Here is a 21,927-nt window from a genome sequence, read left to right on the forward strand (position 1 = left end):
CCTATTAGTCTCCAAACTACACCTATGTAAAGGTGTTTTCCCTTTCTAATGATTATAGCCATTGCTTTGTACCAGCAGGAAAGTCCATCTTTCTATCGCCACGGCCACCTCCACCCCAGCCACAGAGCAGTAGAACGTCCTCTGGTGGCATCTCGGAGGGCCAGCCCTACCGCCCGGTTGCCGCAGATGGTGATTTGGAGGGTCTATAACACCTTGTGCGTCCAAATCATTCCTGGCTCTGGTGAATTTTTATTGAGAGGTCTAGGAAGAAAGAATGGGTTTCCTTTGACTTTGAAAGTGACCTAAGAAGCAGGTCAGTGTTGGAAATAATTTCCTTTTTACTTATAATATTTTCAGAGGAGCTTAAAACATACAATGCGAATAGTGCTAATTTTACTCAGGGCTTTCTCTTAATTGTGTTAGTGGAGATGAAATAGAAATGCAAACAACTAGACCTCAATTTTTAAGCGAAAACGTAGGATCTCTCCAACACTGGTTGGCTGGGAGGGTGGGCTGTGGGAATCTGAAGTCCCACACGCAAGGTTGGTACAGCCTTATAAACGCAGGAACCGTGCGTACAGCCATTGCAGAACTGTGTCGCTTCGTGAGACCCTCGATCTCTTTATAGTAATATTGCGGAATCCGCTGCCTGCAGGTTTGGAGAGGTGGCAACAGGATCTAGCCGAAGAGAAGGAGGGAAACATGACAGTGATTTAACTCCTTCCTCTGAGCCCACCTCAGCAGCCCAAAGCGCTCCTCTGGCGGCTGCGCCTCAGCTTGGGTGCAGTGGGACGTGTCCCTCCCATGTTTCCCTTAATTAGGAGGAGGCAAACTTCTATCATTTCCTCCCGCCTGCTTCGGTTTAGTAATCAGACCCACATGAGTCACGCCAAACACGCAGCCCCCTCCCGACCGAGTGACAACTGGCCAGCGTACTCTCGGCTGTTGTCCCTTTAAAACTCGAATCCAAGGAGGTAATGATTTATCAAACTTGTCTTATCAAGAAAATGTCAAACGAAGGGCACCTTGCTTTGCACTGACGCAAACCTGGCCTTTCCCAAGGAGATATAGAAAGCGCCTCTCTTGCTGGAGCCGAACCCAGTCTTGTCAATAGCTGGTTTCACTCTCTGCCTTCAATCTATTGCCTGTTTCAGACATGGTGAGTGTTTGCTTTTGTTCTTTTACGAGGAGAGGGGGCTGCGAGGGTAGAAAGGGCAGATTCGTTTTGGATATTTCTTTTTGAAATGTTCTGTGCATTCTGGAAGGCGAAGGGAGCGCACATTGTACTTGTGAGCATCACCTGGGTTCGGAAAGAGGTTTCCGAGGCTGTGGAGCTGAGAGGTTGGAGGTGTCTCCCAACCCCGCTATTCTGGGAACTGTCCTTGGTGCTGAAAAGCCAGGTGCCGGTACTGAAGAGAGCCGCTGTGGGTCCTAGAGGCTATTGAGATAAGAATGCTGGCTAGAACCGAGATACTTAGATTTGGTGCAGATTAAAGAGTTCTGATCTGTGCGTTTGTGAAAAAAGGTTAGACGAGAGGTGTGTGGTTGAGGTGAAGGTAATACGATTATTCTTACAGTATAATAGTAATTATTGGAACGAATATTTACAAAGCCCGGAAAGATAACACGAGGGGAGAAAGTGGATGGAAAAAACACCGCTGGGAGTTATTTTCATTTGAACCTCAATTGGGAGAAAGCAAATGAAAACTAGTCGTGAGTTTTGGTTCCCAAGCCAGTGGAGGGGCATGGATATTAAACTCTTGTGAATAGTTATTCGTGGGGAGTGGATCAAAAAACTTCTCAGGTTCTTTTACATATCTGGGAATCTAGAAATGAATGTAGGTTGTGTAAGATAGCTCCAGTTACTACCTTGTGTTTGAAATCTGGTTTATTACTGTTCTTGTGGGGTTGTTGTTGCTGTTATTTTGGTCGTTATCCTCATTCTTGCTTTTGCTACCTGGCGGGCGGGGGTGGGCTTTGGAGCGCTGGGATTCGCACAACCAATTTGGCCTCAAACACTCGCAGGTGCCCGGGCATCAGCTTTTGTGGCCGCAGCTTGTTTATCGCTTATTTAAAAGAAAAAAAAAGCAATGTGCATTGTTGAATGACAAAGGAAATGGGGCGGAAAATTAAAGAATCTTTCTACAATGGTGATGGGAACGTGGGCATCCTACAGTCGTGATGTGAAATCCAAAGAGGGCAGGGACCTCATGGCTGTAGGGTGATTTCCGCCCTCCACTTCTCCCCCCTCCAAAAAACATTTCTGCCTCTTTTCTTAGTTCACCTTCTATCAGGGAGGAGAATATTAGTTTCTTTATGTCATCCAGTTATCCACAAGACGGACAGACTGAGAAATAATGATTACAGTTTTTCTTGGAGAAGGAAAAAAAAAATCCAGATTCCAATTTGTTCCCTAGATATTATGTCTGGACCTGAGTTGTGAACGTCTCTATAGGTCGATACAGGTATTTTTAAAGCTGCCGTGACTTTTTTTTTTTTTTTTTTTTTTGCACGAACTTCACATTATGTTTGCAGGATTGCGGTGCTCCCAAGGAAATGAATAAACAGCCAGCCAACAGCCTGGAGGCGGCGGTGGCGCTGGGCCACCACGATGGCTCGTGCGCACCCAGGTCGAGCCCGGAGCAGGGGCTTACCGCGGCCGCCGCCGCGCCGCCGCCGCGTGTGCCAAGGTCCTCTTCCACCGGCGCCCAAACTTTCCATTTCCCCGACGCGCGAGCCTGCGAGGCCGAGCGGCCGGGAGTAGGGGCTTGCAAACTCGGTAGCCCGCGGGCGCCGGCGGCCTCGGCGGCTCTGCGGGACTTGAGCGAGGCGCACGGCGCGCAGGCCGCCCCTCCTTCAGGGGGCGCCGGGCCCGGCAACGCGCTGCATTGTAAGATTCCGGCCCTGCACGGACCGGAGGGGGATGCGAACGTGAGCGTGGGCAAGGGCACCCTGGAGCGGAACAATACCCCGGCCGTAGGCTGGGTGAATATGAGCCAGAGCACCGTGGTGCTGGGCACGGATGGAATCACGTCCGTGCTCCCGGGCAGCGTGGCCACCTCTGCCGCCCAGGTAAGCAGGTCGCGCTCGAGCCGCGCCGCCTTCTGCTCCCCAGCCGCGCGAGAGGCGAGGCAGGCCGAAGCGGGTGCACGTGTGCTGATGGGGAGACCGGATGGCAGAGCCAGGTGATGGATGCGGGAGGCAGCTTTGGGGCTTCGGAAACTCGCACTGCGCTGGGGTCACTAGTTCAGGGCGCGAGGGCTGCAGCGAAGCTGCCAGAGGAACTGCGACCTCAGGACCTGCCGCTACCTGCCCCTCCCAGCCTCAGTGGTAGCGGAAATCCAGGTGCAGACTCATTAAGCAGTTGAGGCATTTAGATTCTTGCCCCTTTCTGCAGACAGGACCCCCTCTTGCTAATGACTGGGTCTTTTTTTTTTTTTTCCAAAACAATTCTTAATTTAAAAAAGGAGAAGAAAATACAGAGAAAAACCTGGGGGAATAATCACGTAAGTCCTGTAGACTTTGCACTGCGAATTACATTTATCACATGAGAGCTCATTTGATGAGAGGTGGCTTACATGAGGCCAGTACTGAAGTTTAAACCTCAGAGCCTATATTTTCCAAAACCTGGTACCTAATTTTGTATATATATATATTTTCTTAGAGTACCTCTCTCAGTTGTATGAGCCTCAGGCCCCAAAAACCTGGATTCACCTGTGCATTTGATCCTTTACGCTCAACCAGAGGCATGAAAAGCCCACAGAGCAAATCCCAGTCCTGAGTTAGGGACGAGGCAGCTATTCCTGGTGGCCCCCCTCCCATATGGACTTTTGTCTTCTTCCATCTCCCTCCACTTTCTCTCCCTCCTTCCCTGATTTCTTTCCTCCATCTCCTTTCACATACTTTAGCTCTTCCTTTCCCATTGCCTGCCTCTACTGCTATCTCCTCTCCTCCCCTGGGCTCGAGGGCTAAGCGTGTGTAGCCAGTGGTGGGCTCTTGAACCAGAACATCTGCCTGTGTGAGATCTAGGGTGTGTATGGCCCTTCTTAGTTACTCTAGTGTTTGTACACACACACACACACACACGCCCACACACACACAGCAAGAGCTCAGCTGTTACAATAACTAGAAATGGACATAAACTTAGGCTTTCCCACTCGCCCTTGCTTTTGGGGTCCACCTCTGAAGCGTTTGACTGTGTGCATTAACAGCCAGTGACAGCATGTGCCCAAGAGTGTGACCTCAGGTAGAGGCAGGAAATTCGTTCCGCATTCCTGGCTTAACCTCTGCACTGCGGCAAAAGGGCCGGAATCCCCACCCTTCGTAGCCCCGGAAGAATTGAAGTTGGTGGGGGGGTGGAGGTGGTCTGTGTGTGGGAGGAGTGTAGTGGGGTTATTAAAGATGTTCAGTATAGATGAAGCCCTGCCTTTGCCTATTTTCAGCTCTGCCCATCTTTCCGACTCTCACCTTTCTGACACCCACCTCGACCCTCCTCCTCTCTCCCCAAGACTTCCTTACCATTTTGGCAGCTGCTTCTTTACCCTCCATGGCCTGTGGAACAGTGTGGACGTGCCAGGTTGCTAGAATGAGGTGGAGGGTGACTGAGGAGGTGGGAGCTGTGCAGTGGCTCGGGTCCTTGGCAGCTTTGTGTGGTGTCCAGGTGTCCTGAACATTTCCCGAGTTTATTTGAGGTGGCTTCACCTACAGTTTTCTCTGCTTTCCAGTAAGGCATTCCAGAACCAGGGACTGCCCCAAGAAAGCATCTTAGTGTGAGCTTGGAGAGGTGAGCTCCAAAGATCCAGAGACTGCGGGAGCTGGTGGGGGGGGGGGGAGGTGCCTCAGGGGACAGTGATTCTGAGCCCCTCAGTTTACAGATGGGGACACAGAAGCTCAGCAAGGGCCAGTGGCTTGCCTGGGATTATCCAGCTGGGACGATAAAGTTTAGACCAGAACTCAAGGTTTTCAGTGTCCTGTCTCTTTGCATGTGTGTTTCTCCATTCTTCCTGTTGTTTCACCCCCGTGTCTCTCTCCTTCCCACCTCCCTTGCCCCACTGCTGAAAGGTGCCCCCTTCAGTGAGCTGACCAGGCAGGTCCCGCCGTGGGCTTCAGAGGAAGTGAGGCAGGGGCTCTGGCCGGCTTCAGGCATTGCAGCTCCTCTTCTGGCCTTAGCATGGGGTCTGAGAAAAGAAAGGGCTGAGTCAGGGGTGTGAGGAATTTGGGGAGGAGGGGTTGGTTAGGGACCTGCTTGCTGGGGACTCTAGGCATGATACTGGGGGCCTGCTTGCCAAATGAACTCTTGGTCATGGGTTGGGGATGGAGGGACCTGCTTGCAATCCGCCTAGAGTTCAAGGTCCGGGGAAAGCTGCTTGCTGGCGTGATTTGACTGCAGGGAAAGGGGTCCAGGAGTCTATTTAAGATGGCTCTTCTGATCAGAATTGGGAGCCTCCTGCAGAAAGACTCTCTGCAGGGTTGAAGGGTCAGGGCCCTGCTTGTAGATGCATCCTCTCTTCAGAATTGGGGTCCTGCTTGCCGATGCATCCTCGGTTGAAAAGTGGGGGCCTGCTTGCTGGGAAGGAGCCTCAGCAGTGGGGGAGGGGCGGAATGGGGCCTGCTTGCAGACCTTCCCCGGGGCTGGTATCCGACCATGTGCTTTTCCGCCCCCAGGAGGACGAGCAAGGGGATGAGAATAAGGCCCGAGGGAACTGGTCCAGCAAACTGGACTTCATCCTGTCCATGGTGGGGTATGCAGTAGGGCTGGGCAATGTCTGGAGGTTTCCCTACCTGGCCTTCCAGAACGGGGGAGGTATGGCTTTTCCGCTCTTTCCGCCTGCGGCGGGGCGGGGCGGGCGCTTGTGGGTTGGGGGGTGACACAGAGCCCCGGGACGGGGACCGAGGCTGAGAGGGGAGGCTCAGAGCAGCCTCTTCACACTCCAGTTCGTCCCCTGTGGGCATCCGTGTGAGGCCGGAGGGCAGGAGCTATTGAAAGAGGTTGGCACTAGATCCAGGAGGCTTTTATCTGGAGATGGAGCTCAGAGAAGAGATGGGTCCCCACGCTTCCTCACTGGTCCAGCTTGGGGAGCTGGGCCCCGATTCAGCTGAGCATTGGTGCAGGGAAGTTCAAATCCTAATTTAGCCCACAGGTATTTCGGTACCCGACACACTCCCCGCACTTAAACAACTTTAGAGCCAGGAGCTGTGCGATCCTGGACACTGAATTAAGGAGGCTTTAAGATCATAACCTGGAAATCCGAGCCTACATAGGAGACTTTGGGAATGGGCACTTGGGTTGTGCAGAACGCAGGATGCAGGTGAACCAGGAGTGGGGAGAACAGAGGGACTGGGGGTTGTGCTGTTGAAAATCTATTAGAAGCACCCCCACACACACATCCTCATGGGCACAAGCAGGGCATATTCTGACTTTAGCAAAAATCGTTTTGCAAAAACGGTTTCCGTTTCATTTGTCCTCACTGGGTGGAAGGAAAACCGTTTCTACAATGGGGAGGACTCCAGTTAGGCCTCTAGGATCCTCTCCCCTGCCCACCGAGGAGGGACCCGGCACATTCACGGCCTCCTTTGCAAGGCGGGGCTAAAGTGACAAGTCAAACCCCCTCTAGGAATAGGAATTTGCACCCAGGATTCCCTTTCACAGCTTCTCAACTGGACCAAGGAGACCAGAGCTGCGCCCCTCACTCCGTCGGGCTAGGCAGCTTAAGTCTTGTTTCTTTGTTTGGTTGGTTGGTTTTGTTTTTTGATTTTGGTCTCTCGGTGCGCTCCAGGCACAGGGACAAGGGACAGATGCAGCCCCACGTGATGATGAAAACGGAAAAATATGTTAATACCCCTCCCCCTGATTCCAAATTAGGACACGTTGACAAGTATTTATGAGGAGCGCAGAGCGTTCGCAATCAGGGGTGCCCCGGAAACAGAAGAACGCATGCTGGCCACACACATACGGGCGCCCCAGCCCTGTTACCCCTTGGTTCTCTGCAGGGAGTCCCCAGACCAGGGTGCCGTGTTAAGCTTTACAGTACCAGGAAAGGGGGCGGGCACTCAGGTTGAGGGTGGGAAGGGAGTTCCAGTCCAGGGAGCACGGCAACTTTGCAGCCCCGCTGCTCTCTCTGCTGGACAAGTCAAAAGGGTCCGTGCTTTGCTGGCCCGGGATCTGCGATCTGCATCTGATCTGCGAAGTGTTGGGCTGTGCAGGGAGTCGGACGCTCGGAGGGTAGGCAACCTCTTCCGCACTGCGGCTCCGGGCCCCTTCGCGGCGCGGGTGGAGAACTCGCTTCCTCCCTCCCAGGAGCAAAAGAGAAAGATTGCGCAATCTACACCTTTCTCGAAAGCCCATTCAGGAGAGGATAAAGCAAGAGCCCTGGTTTAAAGCAAGAGCCCTGGTTTAAAGCAAGAGCCCTGGTTTTGCCCCGACAGGAAAGGCCCTTCCAGCAGGAGGAAGAGGCTAGAGAAAGATCAGCTTTCCTTCAGTGGAGCCCAGTGTTCTGGACTCTGGCATCTCGAGTCCTGAATTGGTTCTGACTCTGCAACAGCACTCCCTTGTCCAAAGATCATGGCTATTCCCCAAGCCTCTACCGAACAGCCTCAAAGAATCCTTGAGGATAAAGAACCCCAGAGAACCCTCAGGAAGTCTGCGGAGGCCTGCCAGCTACTGGTGCCCTAGACTGGGCGGTCTGGGGAATAGATGTGAAGGATCAACATCAGGGGCCCTCGGTCTAGATGAGACGCCCACATAAATAGTGTCAAGTGCTTAGTGCCTGGGGAGAGGTACTGTGGGAGGACAGAGAAAGGCGGCTTCCTGAAGGAGGAAGCATTTGAGTTGACCTTGAAGGATGGAAGGGACTTCTAATGTGGAGAAGGAAGTTGAGACGTGTGTGATGGCTGAGGCAGTGGGGAAAGGGCTGTCCCTGCCAGCCGTCTGGCAGAGCAGGTCCAACCCTGGTTGGCAGAAGGTATGCAGGTAACAAGTTGAGGGCTCCTGGAGTCCTAGCTTAGAAGATTTTAAGGTTTTGGAGGGCTGAGGTGCCAATGAGATTTCACCAAATCTGACTCCAGTAGTGAATCAAAGGTGTGGATTTGTGGAACATTAGAAGAGCTTAATTTGGAGACATTGAGGTACTAGAATAAGAAAGAGAAAAGAAGAGAAAATAAAACTCACCCAGTACACAACCCCTAGCGACCCATCCAATGGGGAACTGAAAAAAAGAATGTGTTTGCAGGGTACCCTTGTACTTTTTAGAGGAGGGCTCTTAAATGTCCTGGGTACCTATGGTTGAGCTGGAATACCGAAAGCTTCCTAGAGAAGGCAAGGGAGCTTCCTCCCTGAGGGGGAAGGTGGAGCCAGCTGGCCTGGGCCTCCCTGGGCTCTCACCTCCCACTCTCTCTTTCCAAGGTGCTTTCCTCATCCCTTACCTGATGATGCTGGCCCTGGCAGGGTTGCCCATCTTCTTCCTAGAGGTGTCTCTGGGCCAGTTCGCCAGCCAGGGGCCGGTGTCTGTGTGGAAGGCCATCCCAGCCCTACAAGGTGAGTCCCCCCTGCCTTCCAGCTCCCTCAGCCCTCCCCTGCCCTCCATGGCACCACGTGGCCCCGGGGAGGAAGACCTGCTTCTGTGATCAGGAGAACCCGCTCCTTCCTTCTCTGTTTGATCAGTTTCACCACTGGGGCCCTCTGGAGAATGGCCCAAGGTCACCTCTGGCATTGTTCCGTTCCTGGCAGAATGCCTCAGTGTTCCTGGTAGACACAGAGTCTATTCCACTATTAGTGTATCCATCTGTAAGAGAGAGCCAAGACCTAGGTCCCCACCCTGTGCTCAACTGTAAGGATTCCGCAAGATTTGGAGGAAATGAATCCCTGGAACTTTTGCTTCCACAGGCTGTGGCATCGCAATGCTGATCATCTCCGTCCTAATAGCCATATACTACAATGTGATTATTTGCTACACACTTTTCTACCTGTTTGCCTCCTTTGTGTCTGTGCTGCCCTGGGGCTCCTGCAACAACCCTTGGAACACGCCTGATTGCAAAGATAAAACCAAACTTTTATTAGGTAAGTTTGGACATACCTACACTAGGTGAACTCTTCATTCATTCAATGCAGACGAATTTAGCACATATTATGTTTGCCAGGTTTTATGCTAGGTGCTGGGGGCACAGAGATTAAAACCAACATCAAATATACCTAATTCTAATATTTAAGGAACTCATGGCCTAGAGGAGGGGGAGTCAAATTTTTGTTTGCTCATGAATAGCTGGAGTGTTTGTTTAAAATGTAGAATTACAAGTCCACCAAATAGTCTGATTTACTAGATTTGGCTGGGGTCAGGTCCCCAGGTGACTCATATACACGGTACAACTTGTAAAGCAATGGGGTCTAGCATCTAGGGGAGCGATGCTTGTGATCCTGGGTCCACACTTCCCAAAATGCTGCCCAGTGCATGAGGTAAACATGCGAAGAGACACTTAAACTGAGGACCTGTGATAGAAGACCTAACCTAGAAGAGGGGAAGGCCGCCCAGGGAGGCAAGGCGTGTGCCTGGGGGAAGGCTGGTCTGGGCCTGAAATCCACTGGGACTTGAGGACTTGGGGGAACTGTCAGCTTGTTGGGTCAAGGGCAAGGGCGTGACGGTGAGGAGGAACAGTGCAGAGTGGCTGGCAAGGCTTCTGATCTGTAAGACGTTTTGCCCCTGATGGTACATGTGTTTGTGTCAGGTAACTTCTCCTCTCTGGATCTCAGTTTTCCTCATTTGAAAAATAGAACTACTAACAACATTCTTACCCTACTGACCTCTGTAAGGAGAAAAGAAACGGAGGATATGATCGTAGCTGGAAAAACGTACAAATAGAAGGTGCTAGTACCAGTTGCCTTTGCAGGTGCCGATCATTTTAATGGACACCAATAAGCAAGTCGTTTCTTCTCTCCCCGGCGGAGCTGTTATTCCCTTTAAGCTGGATCTGGCTGAAGTCAGAATCCTGTGGTCTCTGTATGATTGGCTTTTAGTGTTGGTCCCCCAAACCAGCACTTTTGCCCTGACAGCCCTGCACACTGCAGAAGTAGGAAGTTACTTAAATGCTTTGTGTGAGAGAGAAAGATGACCCATCCCTCCCACACCCCAGAGAGATGCACATTCCTAAAGGCAGTAATGCACGCTGGAGTATTTCTCCACACACGTGCATGTGTGCACACAACACGTCCAGCCTCCACCTTGAGAGGCTTTGAATGAGACTGCAGGAAAGCTGAAACTGGAAACATGCGCCCATCAAATTCAAACCCAGCGCACCTGAGTGCTCAAGAATGGGAGGATGGGGATTTGTGGGGTTCCCAGGTGTGCGGCCCACTAGTGGAATGACCAAGAGTAAGTGCCTCTAGACTCTCTGGGCCTCAGTGCCCTCATCTTTACAATCTCCATGTGGACGGATTCTTAACTTAGCTCAGTGGTTCTCAGCCCAAGCTGCTACGCGGGAGAATCACCTGGGGAACTAGCAAATCAAGACATCACTTAGGGTCCAGCCCAGACCAGCTAAGTTGGACTCTCTGGGGATGGAGCCTAGGAATCTATTTTTACAGTCCCCCAGCGGCACCCAAGGGTAAGAACCACCGGGTTGGTGTTTGCCCACATCCCTTAGTTAAGCTGCCCTTAACCATGTTTGGAATGGAGTGCCCACCTTCTTTGCCCTGCAGTCCCTACCAACTCAGGGTCACCTCTGCAAAGCTGCTGCCTGAGAGAACCCCACTCAGATACCCCACTTAAGGTAGCTGTTCTCAGATTCACAACCAATAATCTGCTGCTGGAATGGATTCCCAAAAATGTCGTTTTGGCAAAGTGCATTTTCTAGGATGTGGGGCTGGAATGGAGAAAATCCTCAAGGTCATCCCAGTGCCCTGCCTGTCTTTCCCAGATTGTGTCTGGGACGGAAGTTACTTTCCAAGGGAGTACCTCCTCCAAAGAGAGCTGTTGCCTCGATCCAGCCTCCAAGGAAGCTTGCCTGGGCACTTCCCTCAGGGGTCACGTGTGTCCCACAGCTGTTCCTCGCGAGGGATAGGAGTTCAGAAACACGTTCTCCTCTGCTAACAATATCCACTAATACGTGCGCAGCACCTTAATAATAATAGCCAGCATTACTTACTACATGCCAAGCACCACGTTAAACCCTTTAACTCATATTACCAACGTTAAGATGGACAGCAGGGGCTTCCCTGGTGGCGCAGTGGTTGGGAGTCCGCCTGCCGATGCAGGGGACACGGGTTTTTGCCCCGGTCCGGGAGGATCCCACACGCCGCAGAGCGGCTGGGCCCGTGAGCCATGGCCGCTGAGCCTGCGCGTCCGGAGCCTGTGCTCCGCAACGGGAGAGGCCACAAGAGTGAGAGGCCCGCGTACCGGAAAAAAAAAAAAAAGGATGGACAACAAGCCAACATATGGTTTAATTATTATTTCTATTTTACAGGTGAAAAATCTGGAGCTCAAGTTTATAAAGCGAGCTCTGTGGTAGACCTTAGATTTGACCCCAAGTTTGCCTGCCTCCCAAGGCCATGGTCCTAACCACCACGTTAAATGCTCCTCAGTCTACAAAGCAGCTTCATAAATGATGTCTCTGCTATTCCTAATAAGAGCTCTATACGTCCCAAGGGGCAGGTGACATGATCACTATTTCACAGGTGTCAAAGTGGACTCTAAGCCTTAGAAGGTGGAAGTATCAGGCCACAAGTCTCAAGGTAGAGCCAGCACAAGGATTTGGGTCTCATGACCCCTGATTCTCTGCTCATCCAGGGTTCCTGAAGGTTGTATTCTATCAGCCCTGGCAGAGTGACATCTGTCCAGTTGTTCCCTAACTGATATTTTTAGCTGAGATTCTGTAGGTTTAAAAGAAAGCTCATTTAGGGGCTTTCCTGGTGGCGCAGTGGTTGAGAGTCCGCCTGCCGATGCAGGGGACACGGGTTCGTGCCCCGGTCCGGGAAGATCCCACATGCTGCAGAGCGGCTGGGTCCATGAGCCATGGCCACTGAGCCTGCGCGTCCGGAGCCTGTGCTCCACAGCGGGAGAGGCCACAACAGTGAGAGGCCTGCGTACCGCAAAAAAAAAAAAAAAAAAAGAAACAAAGCTCGTTTAAACAGTAGTTTGACTTAGTAATTCCACTTCTGGGGATCTATTGTTAGAGGAAAATCAGAGACACAGGTAAGGACTATTCGAGATTGTTCATTGCAGTCACATTTACAATCTAGGAAAACACCAGAAACACTTAGACGTGTAACAAAAATTCAATAATTCCATGGTTCAAATAAATTATAGTGCATCCATAGGATGAAGTATTCTATAGTCTTTGAAAGTGAATATTCATTAAACATAGGGAAATCGTCAGCATATCATGTTAAATGTAAAAGAAGGATACTAATTTATAGTATAATTTCATTTTTACTAACAATATGTGCTGGCTAGAAAACATAGGAAGGTGATACGCAAAATGTTAACTGGTAAACTTGAGGCCATTCTTTTTTTTCTACATATTGTATCAGGGATGTGTATTTATTTTATAGTCAGAGAATATATATATGTATATATATGTATGTGTACATGTATATATATACACACACACATATATATAGTGTGTGTGTGTTTCTTTTTACAGCAAGCTGAGCACAGTGACTGGGCCAGGTGTGTGGGTGCAGCCCCCCCCCCGGTTTTGTGGAATTTTTTGCCTGGCTCACAATATCCCAGGGAACATGAAAGGCAGAGTGAAGACATTATACAGCTAAGCACCTAGTCGACTGGTATAAACCGTAAAAATGATGCAAGCCCTGAGCAGACAGAGACAATGGACATTTTTCACTTTGTTCCCTGGAAACATATGGACAGGCTGGGCAGATCTTATTTCATTCTTAGCCAGTACTTTAAAATTTTTTGTTTGTTGAAAATGGAGGTATCAATCCTTTCCCCTCTCTTAGTGGAGCCCCTCAATCTGTCCTTCCCTGGGTTATCTGCACTTGACTGGGGCCAGGTATCCTTTGTGTAAGTATTGATCCTTTGGGGTCCTGGCGTGTCTTGGAAAAGGGGATGACGGCCTGACTTATAGAGTCATGGGTAGCTTTGTAGCCCCGCTGCTCTGCTGGGAAAGACCGGAGTCCAGACAGTGATGTCCCAGGCTGCCTCCCAAGTGGCCATACTGAGAGAGGCTTGTTTAGGAAATGGAAAAACTCCCTCCCCCAGGGCAGTGTTCCACAAATGACCCTCCAGGCTCACCCTCCCCCTTACAACCCCATAACCACCGTACCCTGTGTTAGTGGGTAGCTTGTCCCAGGAGATGGGGGTAGAGTCCCATGCCATTATGACTTTCACTCATAGCAGGGAGGGGCTTATCCCATGGCCCCTCAGCTCTGCTAGGGACATACTGCCTGGGAGCCCTACCTCATCATTCAGATGCCAGGACCCTGTACCTAATCCAGCCATGGGCAAAAGCCCTGGCTCTGTCCACCGTGGAGGCTGAGCTTGCCACACATTTCTAAGGTGTAGATTTTGAGAGAGGCTGTCTTCCTTAGGGGCATTCAACCCTCCAGGTATTTGTAATGTTGAAGGGCTAATCCATGCCCTGCCAAGTAAGACCAACAACTGTTCTTTGAAATTAGGAGCTAGCTGGGTCATTTAAAATGGGAAGTGCATAAACATCATTTCTGTTTCTGGAATGGCTTAATTTTCATTAGAACCTTAATTCAGTGATTCCTTTTCTCCCCAGTCTTTCACGTGCTTTCATTTATTCATAATTGCCCGCGTAAAGAGAATCTCGTTCGAACAGCTTCCAATTCAGCACGATCCTTATCGCTGTTCTTTGTTCAGGGTTGCTGGGCCGCAGAGCTAGCCGATGACACGGCTCATCGTTCCTTCCGTTGCTGGCCGAGCTGAAGGCGCAGTGTGCTGGGAAGCACGCCTCTGCCGCCCAGTGGTGGGAAGGGATGTTGCAGGAGGCTTGAGGCTGCAGGGAGCCCTGCTGCAGTGCCTCAGGGACGCTGTGACCTTGCGCTGCAGGGGAGATCGGTGACCCAGAGACGCTCTGTAGGGAAGCTGCCCATGTGCTTCTCAGTGCCAGTTTTGGAAGCAAGCGATTTGGCGTTTGCCCGTGTGTTAGCGATCTCTTCTGTCTTAGGGGACGTACTTTTGGGCAGGAGGGCGAGAAATAACTTCTGTGCTTACTTACAGAAAAGGGCTATGGATGGTGCTTTAATTGTCTTCATTCTGGTCCCTGCTGGGGGAGACAGATGCTTCCTCGGTAAATAGCTGGTAATTATGAAGTGAGATTCCCCCTGAAAGTCTGTTATTTGATTAAAGAAGATAGATTTGAGTAAGAAGGTATTTTGAGGACTCTAATAGTGGTAGTTCTCAAACCTGATTTTGGCAGGAGACATTTGACAGTGTTCATAGACATTTTTGGTTGTCACAACTGGACTGGGGTGGGGTGGGGTGGGTGGATGTTCCTGGCATCCAGTGGGCAGAGGCCAGGGATGTTGCTAATACCCTACAATGCATGGACAGCCTCCCACAACAGAGTTTTCTCGTCCCAAGTGTCAGTGGTACTGCTGTTTAGAAAAAATTCTGGTCTAAAGGACTAATCAGAGGGAAGGGATTCTTTTAATTACTCTTTTCAGTTTTTTTTTTTTTTTTTTTTTTTTTTTTTTTTTTTTGCCGTACGTGGGCCTCTCCCGTTGCGGAGCACAGGCTCCGGACGCGTAGGCTCAGCGGCCATGACTCACGGGCCCAGCCGCTCCGCGGCACGTGGGATCCTCCCAGACCGGGGTACGAACCCGCGTCCCCTGCATCGGCAGGCGGACTCTCAACCACTGCGCCACCAGGGAAGCCCCTCTTTTCAGTTTTATCCAGTATTCTGAGATATTCTAGGGGATGTGTGGGAGGTAGTAGATAATTTACGGCTGGCAAGTGGGATGGAGAGTTGATGTTGAGGATTAGAGATGCTCACCCCATGCAAAGGTATAACAATGGCGATTGCATTACACCTAAGTTTTACTGAATCCAGCTGTGTGCTAGGCATTGCATGAAATTTTTCCATTCATGATCTATCTCACTTAATTTGGTTCTTGGAACAATCTTCAAACTAGATACACTATTATCAGAAAATGGAGGCTTGGACAGATTAAGGAACTCATCCAAGCTCTCAGGGCTACTGGAACTCCTGAACCCATGGTTTTACCCACTTTGCTGTTCCACAGAGGGCATAAATTGGGAGTCCATGCACCAGATCTAGGCTGCATATGCTTTTATTTTTGGTTTTGTTTTGTTTCGTTTTGGTCCACAGTGCTTAAAGACAATTTGGCCTTATTTCCAATGTTTTAAAATGGAGAGATTTCATGTAAATATCCGACTTTTCTACATCTTTTATCAGGACACCTAGAAAAGCATGGCACTGATTGGCTGGTAAGTCATCCCTCGGTGTTAATGGGATTGGTTCCAGGAGCCCTTTCGGATACCAAAATCTGCAGATGTTCAAGTCCCTTATATAAAATGGTGTAGTACAATGAAAACAGTATTCAGCCAACCGCCATCGAAATTTCAGTCCGTGTTTGATTGAATCCATGGATGTAAAACTGCGGATACGGAGGGCAGACCGCGCTCTCTGTTTTGCCACCCCTTTTTTTTTTTTTTTTTTTTTTTGCGGTACGTGGGCCTCTCACTGTCGTGTCCTCCCTTTGCAGAGCACAGGCTCCGGGCACGCAGGCCCAGCGGCCATGGCTCATCAGACCAGCCGCTCCGCAGCATGTGGGATCTTCCCGGACTGGGGCACGAACCCGTGTCCCCTGCGTCGGCAGGCGGACCCTCAACCACTGTGCCACCAGGGAGGCCCTGCCACCCCTTTTTATCCTCCATTTTATATCTTTTTAATTTGTGTCACCAGCCTGGCTTCTGAAGGTGTTTGAGTTTATGTTCCCTGCTCTCTGCTTCCCAGTAAAGTGGTTAAGAGCATGGCCTCCAAAGAGAGAGTGACTGTTTGCCTTCTGATTCTGCTGTGTGACCTTGGCAAGCAACCGCACTTCTCTGTGCCCAGTTTCTTTACCTGTAACATACAGATAATAACAATACCTACCTCGCAGGTATGATGTGAGGCTCAAATTAGTTTATGCATATAAGACATTTAAAATAGTACATAGTAAGTGCCATATAAGTGTTAGTTATTTTTGTTATTGTTACTTTTCATTTCTTTATAAATTGGTATCCTTTGGCATTAATCCTGGTGGACTCTTTATCTAGAATATCCATCAAGTGATCATAGAAACATTGTAATGTGGTCAGAAAGACTTCAGTATCTTCCTATTTCAAATGAGGATCATCATAGGCACCTCCCAGGTCTTCTGAGGCTTCCACAAGATAATAATTGGTAAAGCGTCCAGCACGATACCTTACATGCTAAGACTCACCTGATGAGTTCCCTGTTCCCATCCCAGCCTAGGTCAGGCATTCTCAACCTCAGCACTATTGACATTTTGGGCTGGATAATTCTCTGTCGTGGGACTGTCCTGTGCATTGTCGGACGTTTAGCAGCATCCCTGGCCTCTGCCCGCTAGTTGCCAGTACCACCCTTTTCCCCAAATATGACAACTAAAAATGTCCCCCGACATTGCCAAGTGCCCCCTAGTGGACAAATTCGTTCGCAGTTGAGAACCACTGTGTTCAGTCCTGTTGCAGGCTCACGAGCACATGCGAGCGTGCAGAAAGCGCGTGGCACATGTATCTTAGGGAACTTCTGTATGTCGGCCGTTGTGCCAGGCAGTGGGTTCAAGGTGGGCTTATTAGTAAGCCTTCTGTGGTAGAGTGCTTCAGAAGTTTTACTTACGTCTGATTAAAATTCATTTCTGCAAGCCATTTATTTTTTGTGGAGTCATAACGACCTGGCTTTGAATCCTGATTCTCTTCCCCATTAGCTGTGTGATTTTGGTAGAATGACCTAACCTCTGAGCCTTTTTCCTCATCTGAAAGACGGAGTCAATAGTACCCACAGCACAGGCTGTTGTGAGCCTTACGTGAGATAATGCATGTAAAGTGCTTGGCGTGTAGAGAGCTCTCCAGAAATGAGAGCCATTGTTGCCAGGACCGGGCACTGCTGGGAGGTACTGGGGGCTCTGGGATGAATAGCACACAATTTTGGGGTTCATCTGCGTCTAGCTTTGCTCAGTTAATACCCTCGCAAAGTTACTCTCCAATATTTGGCAAATATGTTTGGCTTTTTTTTTTAAGTTGCTAGAGAGATACACGTGTCTACATTCTGTACAGATTTAACTGTGTTTTTGTTCCATCCTCTCCTAAACAGATTCCTGTGTGATCAGTGACCATCCCAAAATACAGATCAAGAACTCAACTTTCTGCATGACGGCCTATCCCAACTTGACAATGGTTAATTTCACCAGCCAGGCCAATAAAACGTTTGTCAGTGGGAGTGAAGAGTATTTCAAGTAAGATTTTAAAAAAACTTTTCTAAGAGAAACCCAGTGAATTAGTGACTATCCAACTTGTGGACTAGAGGGATGGGTTGCCTCCCTCTGTACCCTCCCTACCTACTCAGATGCTCAGGGAGGAAGATTTTTTTCCCTGGTCTGGCTTCTGGGAGTGGGTTACTGTGCCCTGTGGGCCTGGAGAGGAGAGTTGGCTGAATGCTGGTGGGAACAGAATTGGTGCTGCTGTAGTTCATGACGCTGATGCCAAAAACATTGCAAAACCTTCCTGCGATGCGATCTAAGCAGACCTTCAGCTGACTAGGTTGTTTTTTGTTTTTACTTGTTTTATTTTTTTCCTTCTGCACTTGTGAGGGGAAGAGAGACAAAAATCCAGGAAAGTCAGGAAACAAATCATGATCAGTGATTTGGTTTAAAGAAGAACTAATTCTTTCCTTTTTTTTTTTTTTTTTTTAAAACAGTTCTGTCTTAGTTTTATACTTTCTTCATCCATTTTGCCAGACATTGGGGATTGAGGAAATCCTCAGCCACCACAGGAAGATTTAATAACGTTCAGGGGATTATTTCATAAGGGAGGTAGATGGAGACAGAGTTCAACAGAGAGTAGATAATGTTCTCTAGCTAAGCATTATGTCGGGGCTTGTAAACTCAAATGTACTTGGGGGCTTGGCAGGGAGGTAGAGGTAAGACGATAGAGAATGGTGGGGACTGTGGCCAACGGGAGGGGAGGTCTGCCCAGTGGAAGGGAGGCTGCTGACGCTCAGCTCCAACTGGCCCCTGTCTTATGGAAATGTGGGCAGCGCTGCCAGAGCTTCCATTTTACAAGAGAAGTTGGAAATAAAATAGGAGTTTTTATGTGTCTCTCCCACTTTAAATGTTAGCAATCGAATTCAGATGAAACACTGGGGTCAGGTAAAATGCATGTGTCAGGGGGCCCCTGGTTTGTGGCCTTTACTTAGATAATAGGAAGTGGTTACTACTGTTCCCACTAGTTCTTCCAAGATTTCTCTCTTGTGGACTTAGAGGGCACATGGATGTTTCCTGTAGAACAGAAGGGGCACTTAGGCTGAATGAAGAAATAATCCCCTTTGAAGAAAACGTAGGACCAGTGAGGGTGGGCCTTGATTCACCCTGAACTCTGAGAAAGGAGTCTGACCTCGTGGTGGGCTGAAATCTGATCACATAATCCATGTGGTCAGGTGTATTATGAAGTGTTTTGCAAATCTGCTTTTGGTGGCTTTGCTAATCCTCTGGGACCAGTCTTAGTTTCCAAGAGGGAATGTTATCAGGAGCTTCTTGGGGCCATCCAATATCCCTTATTAAATCATGGAGTAGTTGAGATGGCCAAGGGGCCGTGGAATTGTTGGCTAGATGGCCTGCCCATTGTGGGGTTGGGGGTCCTTTTCAGTGCTTACAAGTATGGTCCCTAAGGTTTGGTAGCCCAGGCTGGTTCCACCCTTGGTGACTTCTACTCTACTCTAGAGCCCAGGTTGCCCCAGGAGTTGAGACTAAATGAGGTCCAGGTTGCTCTTGTGAACTGCAAAACAGCCTCTCACAGTGTCGCTGGCTAGCTGGCCGGCGGGGTGCTGCCCCCTTCACTTCCCTCAGCAGGTCAGGACACTCAGCCATCATGTCTACAGTCCAGTAGAGTCTGGATGCTGGCTGGCCCTTGATTCGGGTCACAGAAAGACACCCACCTACACGCACAGCACTTTCATCCAGGCTGTGTGACTTTATTACAGAGTTGAGGGGATTGTCCCATCTGGCGTCCCTTATGTAAAGACAATAATCTCCATAATGCCCATTCCGGGGGCTGCTACACCAGGACCCCCGACGCTGTTGGATTTGTTACACTGCTCCTGAGGCAGCTCCAGATGACGGTGGAGCTGACATAGCCTTGCTCAGAGCCCGCCCAGGGCCATAATTAATTTTTTTTAAGTCGAAGTATAGTTGAATTATAATATGGTGTTAATTTCAGGTATATAGCACAGTGATTCAGTTACACACACACACACACACATTCTTTTTTAGATTCTTTTCCCTTATAGGTTATTACAAAATATTCAGTATAGTTCCCTGTGCTGATACAGTAGGTCCTTTAGGTCCATATTTTTTTTAAATTAATTAATTTATTTTTGGCTGCATTGGGTCTTCACTGCTGCGCGCAGGCTTTCTCTAGTTGCAGCGAGTGGGGGCTGCTCTTCGTTGTGGTACGCGGGCTTCTCATTGTGGTGGCTTCTCTTGTTGTGGAGCATGGGCTCTAGGCATGCGGGCTTCAGTAGTTGTGGCGCACAGGCTCAGTAGTTGTGGCTCACGAGCTCTAGAGTGCAGGCTCAGTAGTTGTGGCACATGGGCTTAGTTGCTCTGCGGCATGTGGGATTTTCCCGGACCAGGGCTCGAACCTGTGTCCCCTGCATTGGCAGGTGGATTCTCAACCACTGCGCCACCAGGGAAGCCCCTTTAGGGCCATAATTAATTAAAAGCAGGGTAAATTCAGTGGGTCTCACCACAGACAGCTGTGGGAGGGAGCCCGGATCAGCAAATCCCTCACAACCTGATCTGATCAGGTCCCTGATGGGGAGGGTGGGGATGCTGGGATTTTGTCTGAGGCTCTGCAGGAAGATAAAGCCTGCAGACTGTCACCTCCGCCAGCTCATCCTTCCCCTCCTTCCTCCCCTCCCTTCTCTCTCCTTTCAATTCATAGGTACTTTGTGCTGAAGATTTCTGCAGGGATTGAATATCCTGGCGAGATCAGGTGGCCACTAGCCTTCTGCCTCTTCCTGGCTTGGGTGATTGTGTATGCATCCCTGGCAAAAGGAATCAAGACTTCAGGAAAAGTAAGAACTTATATTTATCTGAGAGAAAGCTCTGGGACCCCCAGGGCTGTTGTGTCATAGAGCAGCCAAAGTGCGCTGGGATGAGAGTTGGGAGGTGTGGGTGGAATTCTGATTCGTCCCTGAGTAGCTGTGAGGCCTTGGACAAGTGACTTCACTGCTGTCTGTAAAATGGGATAATAATGCCTTTCTCCCCGGGAGGTTTTAAGGGTTAACTGAGACAGATGTACTCAGGGCTCCTAGTGGATGAGTTTCCTTCCTTCCCTATTGGGGACCCTTCATTCAGCAGATGGCACCCCCCGATATGATTCAATCTCTCCCGAAAGTCTAGAGTTGGTGCTGCTGGCTTTTTGCTTCTTGGTCTGGCTGCCAGCTCAGTCACTGCTCCTCCCAGGAAGCTGGAAGAAGATCAAAGTTGTGAAGGGGATTCCTTCTCCTCACTCCTGACCACCCCGTTCTCCGCCTTTCGTGCCCTTTCTCCAACCCCATCCCAACACTCTCCCATCCCACGTGCCCCCAGCATGACAGGGCGATAATCCTGCCAGTGGGAGTTTGGTCGAGCACGTGCTAGGCCCCTCTTGCTAGATAGTCGCTTGGCAGGTCCTTTGGAGGTGGTGGGACACCCACCCCAAGCTCAGTTCTAAGGCACGGCAGGCACGGTGTGCAGGGTCCCTCAGGACACGCTGGATGTTGTGGTAAAGGTCCCAGTGTTTTCCCCTCATCTTCCTGCTGCTTTAGAAAAACCCCATGAAATGGTTAACCAACCACTTTGATGATAACCAATATGAGTTCATCATCTGGAGAGTCATTTGCATGTCTCAGCATGAAACCCCGAATGTCTTTAAGGCCCAAGGAATAGAATGTGATGGTGAACTCTGAGACCATAGGTTGTGGAGTTAGGCTTGGTCCAGTCGTCCAGGCCAGGGTTTACTGTGGTCACAATAGCAAACAACCCGTTTGGAAGGATCCGGCCTCATGGGGGTGAGGGTCCGTGCCGCCTCTCACCTCCCAGGCATGCTTCACAGGCCCCACCAGGCACCCACACCTGGCACCCATCAGCCACAGAGAGCGGTCTGTCTTCTCCCTGGACGCATAGACAAGCTCACGAGGGCCTTCTGATAACAATTCTTTCTGGTGCCCTCCATGTGATCTGGTTCCACATGGGCTTGAATGGTGTATTCTGGCAGCTTGGTCAGGGTCACCTGAGCCAGTGGTGCCCTTAAATGACATCAGGTGGGGAGAGAGCCAGACTGGGGGTTAGGAGATCTGGGTTCTAGCCCCCCAGCCCTTCCGTGGTGTTTTCTGTGTAGGGACATCTCTGCTTGGACAATGAAACCTCGTTGAGCTTCAGATTTGCCCTTAGCTTTTATTTATTTAGCCAATAAGTGGAAAGCGGATTTTCTTTATCTTAGCTATTTCAGGAGCCTTCGGTTGTCTCATTTCTAAAGTGAAGGCAATTGGATTGGGTGATGTCTAAGACCTGCTGGCTCTAACATGATTCTGTCAGAACACTTGCTGGGTGAGCTGGGGGTACTTTCCCTCTCTGACCTCTGTTTCCCCCTCTGTAAAATGAGAGCTGGGATTGAGGACCCTGCTAACTCTGAATGAGTATTATGAGACTGGAGCAATTGTTTTTCTAGG

General features: G+C 49.9%; 1 protein-coding gene across 1 annotated transcript in view; it reads left to right on the top strand.

The window, feature by feature from the left end:
- Nucleotides 1-2,556: 2,556 nt before the first annotated feature.
- SLC6A5 (solute carrier family 6 member 5) overlaps nucleotides 2,557-21,927 on the top strand; it is a 52,672-nt gene continuing 33,301 nt past the window's right edge. Inside the window, exons 1-6 of the mRNA XM_065883213.1 lie at nucleotides 2,557-3,072; nucleotides 5,665-5,803; nucleotides 8,402-8,533; nucleotides 8,882-9,055; nucleotides 17,311-17,452; nucleotides 20,157-20,289. Coding sequence (XP_065739285.1) covers nucleotides 2,557-3,072; nucleotides 5,665-5,803; nucleotides 8,402-8,533; nucleotides 8,882-9,055; nucleotides 17,311-17,452; nucleotides 20,157-20,289 — 1,236 coding nt within the window. The remainder of the gene's footprint in view (nucleotides 3,073-5,664; nucleotides 5,804-8,401; nucleotides 8,534-8,881; nucleotides 9,056-17,310; nucleotides 17,453-20,156; nucleotides 20,290-21,927) is intronic.

The sequence above is a fragment of the Phocoena phocoena genome, chromosome 8 (genome assembly GCF_963924675.1).
Source record: "Phocoena phocoena chromosome 8, mPhoPho1.1, whole genome shotgun sequence".
In the NCBI taxonomy this organism is placed as follows: Eukaryota; Metazoa; Chordata; class Mammalia; order Artiodactyla; family Phocoenidae; genus Phocoena; species Phocoena phocoena.